General features: G+C 39.6%; 1 protein-coding gene across 8 annotated transcripts in view; it reads right to left on the reverse strand.

The window, feature by feature from the left end:
* ITSN1 (intersectin 1) overlaps positions 1 to 16143 on the reverse strand; it is a 241885-nt gene that overhangs the window by 110459 nt on the left and 115283 nt on the right. For all 8 annotated transcript variants that reach the window (XM_063639318.1, XM_063639319.1, XM_063639315.1 and 5 more), the window contains 5 exons: positions 13156 to 13293; positions 11350 to 11465; positions 6852 to 7114; positions 4265 to 4414; positions 4035 to 4175 (listed from right to left, as the gene is read on the reverse strand). In XM_063639318.1, the coding sequence (XP_063495388.1) occupies positions 4035 to 4175; positions 4265 to 4414; positions 6852 to 7114; positions 11350 to 11465; positions 13156 to 13293 (808 nt within the window). The remainder of the gene's footprint in view (positions 1 to 4034; positions 4176 to 4264; positions 4415 to 6851; positions 7115 to 11349; positions 11466 to 13155; positions 13294 to 16143) is intronic.

A 16143-nucleotide genomic window follows, 5' to 3' on the forward strand; every position in this document is an offset into this window, starting at 1 on the left:
AAAGCCAAAAGCTTATTAAAAAAAAAAATCAATAAAGCCAAGAACTTATTTTTAAAAAATCAACAAACTCCAGATAGATTGATCAAGAAAAGAAGGAGGAGGACAGACAGAGTAGGAGAAAGGAGAGAAGAAGGGATTAGGAAGGAAAAGGAGAAGGAAGCAGGGAGACAGAGTGAGATGACACAAATTACCAATATCAAGAAAGAAAGAAGGGACATCACTACAGATACTACAGACTTACATACAATAAGAGAATGTGATAAACAACTTTATACAAATAAATTTAATAATTTAGATAATATAAACAAATTCATTGACAGATACAAATAATCAAAACAGATTTAAGGAGAAGAAGAAAATCAGAATAGCCCTATACCTACATAATAAATCTTATAATTAAGTCTTCAAGAAAGCTCCAGGCCCAGAGGCCTTCACTGGTGAATGCCACCAAAATTTAAAGAAGAAATGCGATTTCAACACAAACATTTTTAGAAAATAGAGGAGGAAGGAATACTTTCTAACTCATTTTCTGAGGCCAGTATTACCCTGATATCAAAACCAGACAAGAATATTAGAAGAACACTAAAAGCCAATATCTCTGTTGAACTGAATTCAACAGATTTAAAAAGATCCTTAATAAAATAATAGGAAATGGAATGTAGTGAAATATTTTAATAAAGGGTAATATACCATGACCGAGAGTGGTTTATCCCAAGAATGGAAGGCTGATTTAACATTCAAATGGCAACCATGTATTTCATCATATTAACAAAATAAGAAGAAATACATACTTATCTCAATAGATGCGGGAAAAAACATATGATCTAATTCAACACCCATTCATCATAAAAACCCTCAGCAAAAAGGGAAGTCCATCAACCTGATAAAAGGCGTTTACAAGAACCCTGGTTAACACTCTACTCAATAGTGAGAGAGCTTTCCTTCATTGAGAGGGAACAAGGCTCTTCCCACTTCTATCCAATATAGTATGGGAGGTTCTGATCAACAAAGTAAGACACACAAAGAAAGTTAGTTAAGCAATCATAGATATAAGGTCAATATACAAAAATAAATTCTATTTCCATATACTGGCACCAAACAGCTGGAAACTAAAACAAAAATATGCAATATACAATAGCATCAAAAACCACAAAATACTTAGGGATAAACTTTACAAAGTATGTACAAGACTTGGACACTGCAAACTACAAAACATTACTGAGAGAAATTTATAACAACCTAAATAGAGATTTATGCCATAGTTACTATTGCTAAGATGTCAAATCTTCCCAAATTGATTTATAAATTCAATGGAATTCCAACAAAATTCCAAGCATTTTTGTAAAAACTGATAAGCTGATTCTAAAATGTACATGGAAATGTTAAGGACCTAGAATAACCAAAAACAATTCTGAAAAAAGAACAGTAACAGAGAATTCTTATCACTTGACTTCAAAAATTAGGTATCAACAGAGTGAGATACTGGTAAAGGACAGACAGATCAAAAGAACAGAAGAGAGTCCAGAATAGACCATTACAAATATGTTCAACCAATTTTCAACAAGCTACCAAGGTAACTCAATGGGAGAAAAGCCAGTGTTTTTAATAAATGGTGCTATAACAACTGCGTATCAGTATGTTAAAAAAAAAAAAACAAAAACACTCAACCTTTACCTTATAGTATATGCAAAAATCAACTTGAAATAGCTCACAGACCTAAACATATAAGATACAACTATGAAACTTAAAATTTTAAGTTTTTTTCAATTTATAAAAACTTATAAAACTAATTTTTTTAAACCCCAAAAACTTCTAGAAGAAAATAAAATATTTGCGCCGGGCGCGGCGGCTCACGCCTATAATCCCAGCACTTTGGGAGGCCAAGGCGGGTGGATCACGAGGTCAGGGGTTCAAGACCAGCCTGACCAATATGGTGAAACCCCGTCTCTACTAAAAATACAAAAAAAAAAAAAAAAAAATAGCTGGGCCTGGTGGCGGATGCCTGTAATCTCAGCTACTCAGGAGGCTGAGGCAGGAGAATTGCTTGAACCCGGGAGGCGGAGGTTGCAGTGAGCCGAGATCGCGCCACTGCACTCCAGCCTGGGCAACACAGCAAAACTCTGTCTCAAAAAAAAAAAAAGGAAAAGAAAATATTTGCAATCATGGGGTAGTCAAAAGATTTCTCAGATAGAACATAAAAGGCATGAACACCAAAAGAAAAAAAATGGCAAATTGAACTTCATCAAAATTTAAAACTTCTGCCCTTTAAAAAATACCATTAACAAAAATTAAACCCAAGCTAGACTGGGAGAAAATATTTGCAAAACATGTATCTGACAAATGAATTGTTAAGAATATAAAAAGAACTTTTACAAGTAACTAGTTAAGACAAACAGCCCAATAAAAAATGGGCAAAAGATTTGTTCAGACACTTCAACAAAGATATACAGTAAAAGATACTCGCCAATAAACATGTAAGATGATTCCCAACATCATTAGCCTTCAGGGAAACACAAATTAAATGATCAGAAGGTAAAATGGTACAAACTCTTTGCAATTTGACAGTTCTTTTTCTTTTCTCTTCTCTTTTTTTTTTTTGAACAGGGTCTCATTCTGTGGCCCAGGCTGTCAGTGGCTCAATCATAGCTCACTGCAGCCTCGATATCCTGGGCTCAAGTGGTCCTCCTGTCTCACGCAGGTACTACAGGTGAATGCCCCCATGCCGGCTAATTTTTAAGTTTTTTTTTTTTTTTTTTTTAGAGATGGGGTCTTGCTATGTTGCCCAGGCTGGCCTCAAACTCCTGAGCTCAAGCAATCCTCTTACCTTGCCCTCTCAAAGTATTGGGTTTACAGGTGTGAGCCACTGTGCCCAGCCTGACAGTTTCTTATGGGGTTAAATATACACTTATATGACACAGTAGTTCCATTCCTAAAAGTTTACCCAAGAAAAATAAACCATTTCCACATAAAGACTTGTAAATAAATGCTCACTGCAGTTTTATTCTTAAAAGTTCCACACTGGAAAGAACCTGAATATCAACCAATAGGTGAATGGACATATAAGGAAACACTACTCAGCGATGAAAAGAAACAAAGGAGTCATTCACTCAATAACATGGATCCATCTCAAAAACATCATGCTAAGAAAAAGCCTAACATAAAGGAGTCACAGACAAATATGATCATCCGCAGGCAATATTTACATGAATTTGATGCCCCTGTAGTTCAACACTTGATACCAAACCAGGTGATATTATAACAACTTTGGATAGGCTTTAAAATGAAGACAGAACTACTAATAGTGCTCTGTGTGTCTCCAACTATTTAGTATACATATAGCTCTCATATGACCCCCTAAAATACTTAAGTGTACTTATTTATTGTAATTACCACAGTAAAGCCAAAGTCCTGTTGGTGGACTACAGGTTCTGTGTGATCCAGCTCCCACCAGCTCTAACCAGTAGTCTCCTTGCTGTCACTGGCATCTCGGAGTCCTGCTACGGCCTCAGGACTTTGGCACTGCTATTTCCCTGCCTAGATCTTGCTCTGCCCGATACCCACATGGCTTAGCCTATCATTAATTTCAAGTCTCTGCTCAAATGTCACCATCCAGAAAGACCTGTCTTGGCTACCTTAGTTAAAATCACAACCTTTCCTATCCCTAGGACTCTCTATTCCCTTCCCTACTCACTCACCATAGCACTTTTCATCTTCTAATACAGTACACACTTTATTTTGTTAGTCTCTGTTCCTCCTGCAAACAGAGGGTAAGCTCCCAGAAGACAGAGTGTCTGTCCCTGCTGTAGCCTCAGAAACTGCAAAAGCACCTGGCCCGAAGCAGTGCTCAGTAAACATTTGCTGAGTTTGTCTCCTTGACAGGCTACTTTTCACACAAGGACCCTGTCTACTTCATTTTTGCTTCCCATTGCCTAGTACAAGATAGTTGCTTAATGCTTACTGAATAAATAAGTAAATGAAATGAATTAGAGAAAAGGATGCCAGTTTAATAGCTTTTAAGAGGCATATTTCCTCACCTGTAATTGTTGCTGTAGATGGGTGATTTCGGCAATTCTCAACTCTCTAGATTTGTTTGTGCTCTCAATTTCTTGCCTTTGGGTGGTCAATCGACATCTGATATCTTGAAGTTTCCCTTCTAGTTGATGCTTTTTATCATTCTTGAACAAATGAAAGATAATAAAAATTGTTACTGTTTTTAATGGTTCCATCTTAGTATATTTCCAAAGTATAACCAAACTTCACTCACTAGAGCTTCTAATTCAAATTCCAAAGTCTTTTTCTTTGCTTTCAGTAAAACTATGTCCTCTTGTTCTTTGTTTCTTTGATTTAGTAGTTCTTGCCTTCGATTCCGTTCCCACTCAAGTTGTCGTTGCCTTTCAAGTTCCCGTTTTGCAGCCTGTGACATTTACAAAGAGACAAATTACTAATTTTTCAGTTCTTACACTACACAACGTCTTTTCACAAAAGTGGCATCTAGGAAGTCTTTCCTTTTAAGGATGAAATATTAAACATTACAAGAAATCACATTACAAAACAGAAAATAACTTATAAAAATACAGTATTCCTTCTATGGGAATAAAGGGAATATACAGAACTTGCTATTATATTTACATAAGATGACACAATCATTTCCCCATTAGAAGTCCATTCTTTATGTCTTCAGGAATGCTTGATGTGCTAACTAAAAGTGCTCCTTCTTATTTACTGATACGCCAAGAAGGAAAATTTCTTTATGTAGTAAAATCGAAATAAAACACCCCCGAACAAAAACAAACAAAAGTTGATTTTACTCCACCAAAAGAGAAATTATTACTTAACTCATTTTAAAAGTCTGCAACTCCCGCCTTCCTAATCATTCATTTCCTTTTTACCACAAAAGCTTTTGCTCCCTCCAACGACTGGCTCTGATGACTGCTAGATGGAGTACATATCAGAGCATCTCACAGTCTATCGGAATTGCCTCTGACTCATGGGTCCTCCAACTACACCTGGCACATGGTAAATGTCTATTAAGTAATTGTGAATAAATACTCTAGAATATCATTTTTTTTGGTACGTTTAAGAAAAGTTTGCCTATCCTTGTTCATTCTGAAAATTAAAATTTTGTTAGTGTCTGTCTGAACAAAAAGGAGTCATGGGGCCGGGCATGGTGGCTCATGCTTGTAACTCTAGCACTTTGGGAGGCCGAGGCAGGCGGATCACCTGACGTCAGGAGTTCGAGACCAGCCTGGGCAACATGGCAAAACCCGCTCTCTACTAAAAATACAAAAATTAGCCAGGCATGGTGGCTCACGCCTGTAATCCCAGCTACTCCAGAGGCTGAGGCAAGTGAATCACTTGAACCCAGGAGGTGAAGGTTGCAGTGAACTGAGATCACACCACTGCACTCCAGCCTGGGCGACAGAGCAAGACTCTGTCTCAAAAAAAAAAAAAAAAAAAAAAAAAAAAAAAAAAGGGTTATGGCTATATGGCTATAAGTTTTGTTTCTTTCTGTTTTTGAGATAGGGTCTTGCTCTGTCACCTAGGCTGGAATGCGGTGGCCTCCAACTACTGGCCTCAAGTGATCATCCCTCCTTAGCCTCCCAAAGTGCTGGGATTACAGGCTTGAGGCACAGCACTCAGGCTATTTTTTTACATCGAAAAATTCCTCATTTTTATTTTTCATTCACATGAGAGAACCATGTGTTGCTTCTGCAGTAATGTACTAAAATTGGAAAGAGAGACAAGATTTGCTTAGCCCCTTTCCAGGTATGGTGCTAAATTTATGAAGCCTTCCATAGAATATAGGGAGGATGTCCCAGACATATTTTTAAAAGAGTTTAAAAAGAAGGTTGCATGAGCTGGGGGCGGGGGTTCATGCCTGTAATCCCAGCACTTTGGGAGGCTGAGGCGAGTGGATCACCTGAGGTCAGGAGTTCAAGATTAGCCTGACCAACATGGTGAAACCACATCTCTACTAAAAATACGAAATATTAGCTGGGCGTGGTGGCAGGCACCTGGAATCCCAGCTACTCAGGAGACTGAGGCAGGAGAATCGCTTGAACCCAGGAGGCAGAGGTTGCAGTGAGCTGAGATCATGCCACTGCACTCCAGCCTGGAAATGACAGAGCCAGATTCCGTCTCAAACAAAAAAAAAAAAAAAAAAAAAGAAGGTTGCAGAACAATGTAATTGGTGTGACACTATTACAGTGGTTTTTAAAAAATTACACAGCCCTTACACTCTCCACCATACAAATCTTTATATTTTTATATAGGTGTATACAGAGAAAACAGTCTGGAAAAACACTTAACTGGTATCAGTGGTTTGTTACAAAATTGTATCATCAAAAACTTGTATATTAATGTTCGTAACAGCATTGTTTATAATAGCCACAATGACCATCAACTGCTGAATGAATTAAAAAATGTGGTATACCCATATAATGAAATATTACTCAGCCATAAACAGGAATAAAGGACTGATTCATTTTACAATGTGGATGAACCTTGAAAACATTATGCTAAATGAAAGCCAGAAACAAAAGTCCACATATTGATTCCATTTATAAAAAATGTCCTGAATAAGTAAATCTAGAAAGATAGAAAGTAAATTAATGATAGACAGGAGCTGGAGGGAGAAAGAAATGGGGAGTAGCTGCTCAGTGAGTAAAGAGCTGGACTGATGAAAATCTTCTGAAATTAGGGACGATGGTTGCACAACTTTGGGAATATACTAAAACTACTGAATTGTAAAAAGAAAGACCAAGATGGCATGAATAGATCACTTGGATAATTCTTTCTGAAAGGGGGTAGTCGCACAGCAACTCAGGGTGGCTCCACTCTCGCCTGCTTACCTCTCGCCTCTCAATTTCCTTCCTCCTCTCCTCCTCTCTCTGCCGTTCTAGCTCCCGCTGCTTTTCCAGTTGCTTCTCCAGTTCCAGTTGTCTTTTGCGCTCTTGCTCCTGGCGCTCACGCTCCTTCCTCTCCTGCTCTGCCCGCTCCAGCTGTGCCAGGCGCTCCTGCTCCTTGCGCTGCTGCTCCAGGAGAGCTTGCCTTCGTTTCTCCAGTTCCAGATTGCCACGTTCAAAGTTCTCCCGCTTCTTATCTTCAAACGTTACTTCAGACAAGGAACACAGCCAACTATGAAAACTCAAGATTTTCAACGTACTCTTTTCAAAGGAAAACTCACCAGTGTATTTGAAACTTGTAGTACAAACCCAAACCCAGAACTCCCTAAGCTTCTGTGTCCTTGTTAATGAGCACAGCAAAAACCCCCTTTTCCTAACCTCTCTGCTTATATCTTCTCCTCCACGACACACTGTTTCTAAAAGATCCTTATCTAGCAGTTCTACATCACCACCTAGACTCCTTTCCTTCCCTGTTACTCCATCCTTTCCCTTCTTCCCATGAACTTGCCCTAGGAATTAACCCCCTCTCTTCTAGACCATGAGTCTCTGTCTCTCTCCCTCCTTCCCTTTGCCTTGTAATTGTGCTGATGAGTCCTCTATTCTAACAAGATTTCTCAAAGCAGAGCAAAAGGTGAGCATTCCGCTTTTCACACTGAAGAACAAGCTGTGCCCTGATCCTTATGGAGATCACAGTCAGTCAACAATTTTTTCTAACCCATTATTCAGTTTCCTTCTTTGATACATCAATTATAAATTTAGAATGATTACTCAGTTCTATCCTTTTTTTCTCTAATACTTTATGTCCATTTTATTTCTTCATTTTCTACAGTCCCATCATCCGTGTCCCTTACTATCCTCAGCAGTGTCTATTTCATTTCTGTGTTGGCCTCACGTAATCCTCCTTGGTACCAATGCCGGCCAGGGGAGCGCTCAGTGCCACCCTGTGCAGCATGCCAGTCCCTGGTCCACGTCTATCTAAGAACCATCGCTTCTCACTCTGCCTTGAGATCTGCAGCTGTGAGCATCCTTCTTTGGCTTCTTCCCACATTCCTGTTTGGACTTCACTGCTTTAGACAGACTTCCTTCACATACTGTAGTCAGCGATTAGAGATGAAAGCGGGCAAGTATATTTTGGTTTTCTTGCTCACCTTTGGTGATTTCAGAGGAGATGGTATCCTCTACTCTGATATCTTAAAATTCAAAGTCCTGGTTGGGCGCAGTGGCTCACACCTGTAATCCCAGCACTTTGGGAGGCTGAGGTGGGTGGACCACTTGAGATCAGGAGTTCCATACCAGCCTGGCCAACATGGTGAAACCCAGTCTCTACTAAAAATACAAAAAAATTAGCCGGGTGTGGTGGCAGGCACCTATAATCCCAGCTACTTGGGAGGCTGAGACAGGAGAATCACTTAAAGCTGGGAGGCAGAGGTTGCAGCGAGACAAGATTGCACCACTGCACTCCAGCCTGGGTGACAAGAGCAGACTCCGTCTCAAAAAAAAAAAAAAAATTCAAAGTCCCCCCACCACAAAAAGGGATGATGTAATGATACATGCTGCAAGGTGGATGAATCTCAAAAATATTGTGCCAAGTGAAAGATGTCAGTCATAAACAGTCAATATGATTCCATTTATATGAAATATCCACAAAAGGTAAATCCCAAGAATCAGAAAGCAGATTGGTGGTTGCCAGGGGCTGGGGGGAGTGATATGGAGTTTTGTTTTGAGGTGAGGAAAGTATCTTGGGACAAGAGAGGTTGTGGCTGCAAGGCACTGTGAATGCACTAAATGTCATTGCTAGGAAGTGAATGTTTGTGTCACCTCACCAAAATCCATACGTTTAAACCCTAATTATCCTAATGTGATATTTGGAGATGAAGCCTCTGGAAGGTTAAGATTAGATTAGCTGGCCAGGCACGGTGGCTCACGCCTGTAATCCCAGCACTTTGGGAGGCTGAGGCAGGCAGATCACCAGAGGTCAGGAGTTCGAGACCAGCCTGACCAACATGGAGAAACCCTATCTCTACTAAAAATAAAAAATTAGCTGGGCGTGGTGGCACATGCCTGTAGTCCCAGCTACTCGGGAGGCTGAGGCAAAAGAATCACTTGAACCCGGGAGGCGGGGGTTGCGGTGAGCCGAGATCACGCCACTGCACTCCAGCCTGGGCAACAAGAGCAAAACTCCATCTCAAAAACAAAATAAAACAAAAAAAAATAGCTGTTAAGAGTGGGGCCCTTATGGGAAATTAATATCCTTATAAAAAGACGGGGACCGCCGAGCGCAGTGGCGCACACCTGTAATCCCAACACTTTTTGGGAGGCCGAGGCCGGTGGATCACCTAAGGTCAGGAGTTCGAGACCAGCCTGACCAACATGGTGAAACCCCCGTCTCTACTAAAAATACAAAATTAGCTGGGTGTGGTGGTGCATGCCTGTAGTCCCAGCTACTTGGGAAGCTGAGGCAGGAGAATTGCTAGAACCCAAGAGGCGGAGGCTGCAGTGAGCTGAGATTACGCCATTGCACTCCAGCCTGGGCAACAAGAGCGAAACACCGTCTCAAAAAAAAAAAAAAAAAAAAGGCAGGGACAGAGATAGAGAAAAGAGAGAGAAGAGAGGTCTGTCTCCCTCTGCATGCACAAAACAAGGAAATCCCATGTGAGCAAAAAAAGTGAAGGCTGCTGTCTGCATGCTGCGAAGAGGGCCCTCACTGGGAACCAAATCTGCACACCGTGATCTCGGACTTCCAGCCTCCAGAACGGTGAGAGATAAAATTCCCACTGTTCAAGCCGCCACGTCTATGCTATTTTGTTATGGCAGTCCAAGCAGACTAAGACAGCCACTGAACTGTACATTTTGTATTATGTGAATCTCATCTCAATTTAAAAAACTCTCCAAGTCTCTATACATCTTTTTAATTCCAGCATCTGGCAATATTCCTAGTACATAGGAGGCATATAATAAATGGCTGTTGAAGGAATGAATGCACAAATGAAATCTCTGATAATGTTGCTTCCTGTTCAAAATTTTAAATGAATGTCTACTAAAAACAGAAAAAGAAAATTCTGCATTCCAAGCATTCCTGTCCTTATCTGCCATTGAAATTTCATTCTCATTGTTATCAAAACAACTATTCTCACTTCCACTTGTGGTGACCTTATTCATCTTCAACTCTCAACTCAACTGTGACCTCTTCCACAGACACTTAATTCCTCATATCTTCCCCAGTCTACACCAACCAACCATAAGTGAGGTCTGTTTTGCATCTATAATACTCTCCAGGAATTTATCCCACTCACATACTGCTTAAGTGATTGCTTATATGGATGTCTTAAATCCTCTAATATATTTTAAAGTTTCTAGAGAGTATGAACCATGTATTAACATTTAGATTCTTTGCTCAATGTGCAGCCTTGCACATAAAATATTTCCAATAGTATTTCATCAGTGAACAAAAGACAATTTAGTTTAGACAACAAACTGGGACAGCTAGTGTTCTGACCAGACCAATTAACTGCTGAGCATCTTAAATGCAGCAAAATGACACCGACAAAGTATTTATCATAAAAGACTCCATAATTTCATTTGCTTCTTAGTATCATTATCATCTCATCATTAATAATTCATAGCCACCTTAGAATATTTTAATAGTATGATGGATTTATCATTGTAAATGAGGATTATTTAAAATAGGTTCAGGCTGGGTGCAGTGACTCACACCTATAATCCCAGCACTTTGGGAGGCTGAGGTAGGTGGATCACTTGAGGTCAGGAGTTCAAGATCAGCCTGGTCAACAAGGTGAAACCCTGTCTCTACTAAAAGTACAAAAATTAGCCGGGCATGGTGCACGTGCCTGTAGTCCCAACTACTCCAGAGGCTGAGGCAGGAGAATCGCTTGAACCTGGGAGGCGGAGGTTGCAGTGAGCCTAGATTGTGCCACTGCACTCCTGCCTGGGTAAGATAGTGAGACTCTGTCTCAAAAAACAAAATAAATAAAATAAAATAGGTTCACATTAAATTTAAAATAGGTTCCTGCAATTAAGGAGTTTCCAATTCTCTTATAACAACATGAGAAAATAACAGTAGATGATTTGACTTTCTATTTCTGCACTGGTGGTATTAAGCAATCACCTTAATACTCATCAATTTTTAGTGTTGTATGTTCTATGGATAACATTTACATAATTTTTGTTTAGCAGTTTATAATCAGACTTCAAGTTACAAGTTAGAACAATGGTGCATTAGCAGAGTGCATAATGTTCTTATTTCTCTATCCAGACCCAAATCCACAAGCTTAATTAACACTTATCTCTGACTAAGGTCAGTTAAGTTACAAGGCAAAAATGTCAAAAACTAAATTTATGTTTACCTCTATCTTTGTCTTAGAGATAAGAAATCTCTAATTTTGTTTAATCTAAATGATTTAACTCAATACAAAGGCTGCCTTACCAGGTAATTTCTTTTCTAATTGTTGTTGTTCATCTTCTAAAACTGGTTCCTCTGGTAGCCTCTGATCTACAGATGTTGAGCTTATGACAGATACACCACTGCCAGATCGAACTCTTCTGCAATTGTGGGAAAAAAGAAAAATAGATTCACACAGAGCTGTCTGGGTGGAGTTGGACAAGTTATGAAGAAGAATTTTTAAAGATTTTACCATACCATGGAGCAAATTTCATTTATAGTAAGGAAAATATAAAGATATGATCTTCTCTATTTACAAAGAGTTTTTTAATGAATATTTGAATGTCATCAGACTCTGAGTGCCAAGCTTGTTTAAGAATCACCACCAAAATTGAAACAATTCCAAAGGATGAAAGTAGTTAATAATCAAAAAGTGGTAAGAACAATGCCTGGGACATGGTGAGCACTAAGTGGGAGCTGCTATTTCCATTGCCCTCTCAAGTGACCTTAAATTCCTCCAAGGGAAGATCAGCAGCTCGGCTCACTGGGAGCATCTCTCTTCCCTTTCCAGTCTCTCCATTTCACCCCCTAAGAAACACATGCAATGTCTATACTTTATAGTTCATAAAACAAATCACTTTGTTTACTAATTTCTTCCACTTTACACTTTTATTTATTTATTTTATTTTTTGAGACGAAGTCTCACTCTTGTCCCCCAGGCTGGAGTGCAGTGGTGCAATCTCGGCTCACTGCAACCTCCGCCTCCCGGGTTCAAGTGATTCTACTGCCACAGCCTCCCGAGTAGCTGGGATTACAGGCACCTGCCACCACGCCCGGCTAATTTTTGTATTTTTAGTAGAGACGGGGTTTCACCATGTTGGCCAGGCTGATCTTGAACTCCTGACCTCAGGTGATCCACCCGCCTCGGCCTCCCAAAGTGCTGGGATTACAGGCGTGAGCCACCGCACCACCCGGCCCACTTTACATTTTTAACTTTGCTGTGTTTAAACGGTCTCCCAATCCTTTTTATGCATTTATTATCAGCTTCCAATGTTGCAGTTGTGGGATTTCACAGGCAAAGTGCCTCAGCTACCTGTTGCTTCCTACATAGTCACAGTTTCCTCAGCTTGCTCCTGTACCATGTGTGTGCTGACAGTAATGGCTCTATTTCTCTTCATTTAAATGGGATTTTGCCCCGGTCCTTCCTGCAGTTTGAGGACTCAGGACAGAAATCCTAATCTTTCTTTCATTCTCCTTTGTACTTGTAAGATCTCATATTCGGTTTTTATGTTCAAAGCCAGGAGACAGAGCTGTCCTGGACAGCGTGTGCATGCATGCATGGATGTAAATGAGGATGCCAGTCATAATACTGGACCTCAGGTGACTCTCTTGACATCTTTACTGAGACTGTCTTTCAGTCCAGGGTAATTTTCTTTAATCGTCTTCCTGATTACAATTTCTACATTGCTAGCAGCTTTTGTTACCACTGAAATGTGTGGAATTCACAAGTGTGATCTCCTTGGTTTCTTCTCTATGCACAGGCTCATGCAGTTTCTCTTTTGCTGCTGGCATCTGTTGTGAAAATTTCTGGTAAGCACTGATGACATATGTTGGTACAAAATCACCAATCTTTTGATATTTTACTTCATTGTTTCACTAATATACTACAAGTACTTTGAAGAACAGAATGGGCCCAAGATTAACATAGACCTAGATAAGAGTCTCTAGAATTCACGGATACTTAGTTTCCTTGTCAGGGATGAAAATCAGGTAAGACATATAGTCAATAAAGCCAAGTTTGGAATTCACATACTCTGCATACAATTCCTGATCAGAGCCCATGTTCCTTACCTAAAAGAAGGTGGAATGTATTCTGGAGGCAGGACAGGTGGCAGTGGTTGGCCAGACATAGCTACATCAATGAGGTGCATTGCCAGGATAAATTCTTCTGCTGTAAGTTTTCCATCTTGATCAATGTCAGAAAGATTCCTATTCGACAAAAAGTTAACTGTAATCCGGTTTCATAAAAATTCATGTTTTTTACTATTCATGAGTGATTTAAAAGTTATGTTTTCTTATTGACCACAGGTCAACTGAGTCTCTTTGTCCCTCATTTTGTCAAAATAGTACCTATTTTATACTGTTGCAAAGATAAAATTACAAGTAGTTGGGACAGTGTTCCTCATTCAACAAATGCTATGATTATAATGATACTCTTTCCCAACCTTTGCATATTTAAAATATAACACACTCATATTCCATGTATCTTTTTTAACAGATGAGCTCTCACTCTGTTACCCAGGCTGATGTGCAATGACATGATCACAGCTCACTGCAGCCTCACTGCAGTCATGATCACAGCTCATTGCAGCCTCACTGCAGTCATGATCACAGCTCACTGCAGCCTCACTGCAGTCATGATCACAGCTCACTGCAGCCTCACTGCAGTCATGATCACAGCTCACTGCAGCCTCACTGCAGTCATGTTCACAGTTCACTACAGCCTTTCTGGGCTTAAGTGATCCTCCCGCCTCAGCCCCCAAATAGTGAGATTACAAGGTGTGTGCCACCATGCCTAGCTAATTTTTAAAATATTTTGTAGAGATGGGGGTCTCACTGTGTTGCCCAGGCTGGTCTTGATCTGTCCTAGCCTCCAGTGAGCCTACCAAATTGCTGGGATTATAGGCATAAGCCACCACACCCAGCTCTATATTTAAATGTTCTGCTCTAGACCAGGAAATGACAAACTATCAGTAAAGGGTCAGGTAGTAAATATTTTATGGTTTATAAGACACACAATCCCTATCACACTGAATTCTGTCATTTTGGCAGGAAAGTAGCCATAGACAACATATAAATGAATGGGCATGGCTATTTGTACAATAAAAACTTTCTTCACAAAAACAGATGCAGGCCAAATTCAGCCCACTGGGCAGAGATGGCCACCCCTTAATCTAGGCCTACACGGTGGATCTTTATGAACTCCAGCCACAGAGTAAATGTGTTTCCTCTTCCTCAATCTCAGGATTCAATCTCCATCATTCTTCATAATGACTCCATCATTCTTCATAATGAACTTGCCCAAGTAGCTAATTACAGCGAACATTTTCCTAGCAAGTCCAAGAATGTGATTTTACTAAACAATTTCTGGACCATCAAAAGAAGATACAAGACAACACATCTGTTCACTAGAATGTCAACAAGACAAATGCAATGGGAAACTGGCTTTGCCAATGCCAAAAATTAAGAAACCTTCTTAATTCTGAAATTTCCTTAGGTGCTATAAACTTTTTTTGTTATAATTTCCATAAAGTAGAATGAACACCTTCTAGAGTATAAGTCTGAGAGTTTTGACAAACATGAACCACAACATACAGAATAGTATCAGCTCTACCTAAAATTCCACATCTGTTTGTAGCAACTCCCTCCTTTGCCCCCATCCCCTGGCAACTGCTGATCTCTTTTCTGTTCCTCTAGTTTTGCCCTTCCCATATGCAAGACATCCAGCTTTAAAAAGAAATGCAAATGAAATAAAATGAAACCCCTGCTCGCTCTTTATTCTCTTTTCCTTTTTGTGTCTCACAATTAGCCAGTCCTAGGTAAACCAGTTAGAAGGTGGCTGAAATTCTTGTTTTTTCACCACACTTACCTAAATTATGATTATAAGCATTTAATTAAAATATCTTTTTTAGTGTGTAGTAGCAGAATATAACGTTTTAACAGAAGAAGCCTCAAACGTTTTTCTCAAATAGGATAAGTTATAAATGAGAAATTTAAAATAAATATTTCAATATAATCTGGTATCATGAGAACAACCTAATAAATTGTCAACCAACCTCCATTAATGTTAGATCTTAAGTTTATATTTCAGGGGGCCCTAGGATACTGTTCAATACCCAGATTTAAAGAGTTCTGGGCGTGTCAAAGATATAAGATATTTATTAACTGGTCTAGTCTATCGCCAAAGGCAAGCTCTTTCATACAAAACAGAAGGGAAGAGAAGGGCAAAGGGAGCTGCATTAGAGCTTGATCATTTGTGAAACAACCCTATCAATGTGGCCTGCAAGAAAATCACGAACTTTGCAGTGAGCCTTGTAGACAAGGTTTATCTTCCAGGGACAATCACCAACATATAGCTATAATACGCACATTTCTTAAGAAACCATTCTAGTTAACATTTAAATTTAAGGAAGCCAGGCAATGCTCATGGATAGCTATTCAAAATCATTACACAATAGAGACATTAAGTGCCTCTTGAGGAAAGTACACAGAGACCTCTCTGGCACAGTGTTATCAAAAACAAAACAACAAAAACAAAAACAAAAAAATCAAATCTGATCCGCAGTTCTCAACCAGGGAAGATTTTGTACGCCAAGGCACATCTATCAAAGTCTGGAGACATTTCTGATTGTCATGCTGAGTGTGGAGCTCATGCTACTGGCATCTAGCATCTAGTGAGTAGTGGCCAGAGATACTACTGAACATCCTACACTATACAGGGCATACCTCAACAACAAAGATTTATCGGGCCCAAAATGTCAATAGTGCTGGGGTTGAGAAACTTTGCTCTAGATCTAATTACCAATTTACAGGAAATACAGAAACAAATTAGACAATCCCACAGTGATGCAATCTTCAAAAGTTAAGCCATTAAGAAACTACAGGACAAACGATCTGGTTTGTTTTTAACGGAGTTTTTTTGTTTTTTGTTTTTTGTTTTTGGTTGGGGGGTGGCCTGGGGAACTTGGGAAAAGAAGTAGAGAACAAGACAAGGGGAAATTTATAGATTAAAGGAGACATAAAAGATGGAACAATCAAGTATTGCAAAATATAGGCTTA

Source organism: Symphalangus syndactylus, chromosome 5 (assembly GCF_028878055.3).
Source record: "Symphalangus syndactylus isolate Jambi chromosome 5, NHGRI_mSymSyn1-v2.1_pri, whole genome shotgun sequence".
Lineage (NCBI taxonomy): Eukaryota > Metazoa > Chordata > Mammalia > Primates > Hylobatidae > Symphalangus > Symphalangus syndactylus.